This window comes from Capsicum annuum, unplaced genomic scaffold, assembly GCF_002878395.1.
Source record: "Capsicum annuum cultivar UCD-10X-F1 unplaced genomic scaffold, UCD10Xv1.1 ctg50320, whole genome shotgun sequence".
In the NCBI taxonomy this organism is placed as follows: Eukaryota; Viridiplantae; Streptophyta; class Magnoliopsida; order Solanales; family Solanaceae; genus Capsicum; species Capsicum annuum.
The window spans coordinates 1-1,266 of NW_025858181.1; the positions used below are offsets into that span (position 1 = coordinate 1).

At 39.7% G+C, this 1,266-nt stretch overlaps 1 protein-coding gene across 1 annotated transcript; it reads right to left on the bottom strand.

The window, feature by feature from the left end:
• Window positions 1-150: 150 nt before the first annotated feature.
• Window positions 151-1,001, bottom strand: LOC124892749 (F-box/kelch-repeat protein At3g23880-like; the record flags this gene model as incomplete). The annotated part of the gene is made up of 1 exon (XM_047403962.1): window positions 151-1,001. A coding segment is annotated over one exon (851 nt), but the record flags the coding sequence as incomplete, so codon positions are not given.
• Window positions 1,002-1,266: the final 265 nt, after the last annotated feature.

The following is a 1,266-nucleotide window of genomic DNA, read 5'->3' on the forward strand; positions in this document are numbered from 1 at the left end:
ATGTCCTTAAGACAGTGCGAAGACCCCTATTTCAGTAGCAGAGTAGCACTACACCATCCGAAAACCTATATTTCGGTATGACTGAAAGAAAACCTGGACCTGGAATAGTAAACAATTCAGCCCAAGATTCTGTAACGCCATAGTCTTTCATCACCCAAAACCTAAAAGTGTTCCCCACTTAAGACGTATAATTAACATAAACACAAAGCTTTTCTGCCACACTGAAACAAGCCGCCCACACTTGTGGTCGTAAATGGAGAGCATTTTCTCTGGCAACGGTATCTCTGTGTACACCTCACTTGAAATACTCAATGCAGTTACCGTAGATCTTGATATATTATCGATCCAATGAAATGCTCCATGCACAAATACCAAAGATTCTGTACATAATAAATCAGGGCGATTGCCGATAGGATAGTTATTCGTTAATCTCCAGGAGCCACTTTTCAATGCGAGAATTTCACTGCATGACTCTAGATCAATCTTAAGGATCTTATAGTCGTCGCTAACTGAGTCATATCCCAATCCCCAAGTGCACCAACACCGCTCCAGTGAAAATTTTTGATCCGGAAGTACTATTGATTCTCTTGTGGAGGGGTTCCATAGCAAACGTTGATTGGTTTTATCACAATAGTTAAAAACCGCGATAAGCACCAAGCTATCGTAACAACAATATAATTTGCAACTCCTCCATGGTTTACCGTTAGAAGGACAATCAAGTTTTTGTACTTCCTCAATGCGTTGAACCGATGATAAAGAAGAACAATACAGAGAAAACTCGTCCTCAAGAAGGTCCTTCCGGCTAACAAGAAATTTTTGAGAATTTTGATCATTCTTGGCGCGATTGCGATGCTTCAACGTAAAGTAAGGCTCGGATATCAGTGTCATCCAACACGTCGATACACATTTGAATCGTAGAAGAGGCTGCACAGGTAGCCTGCTGAGGATTTCCATAGTTATTTCTTCTTGCAATGGAACTGAATGCATCATAACTCTCTTCACTGCAATTAAAAAAAAAAAGAATAATAAACCGAAAAAACCCTCAGACCCTTCAGATAGGGGTTTCATCCAAAATCCCTTCGGCAAAAAATTATGTTATATACACATGATTAAAATTATTTTTTATGTATATATAGTAAATGTCGAACCTCCTCGATTAGTTAGTATGTTCACTTATGAACCCCTTAAATCCTGGCTCTGCCACTGCCTCCGATCCCCAACTAAAAATAATAATAACTCCATCGGCCTAGTACCCAAGGTTCTGAC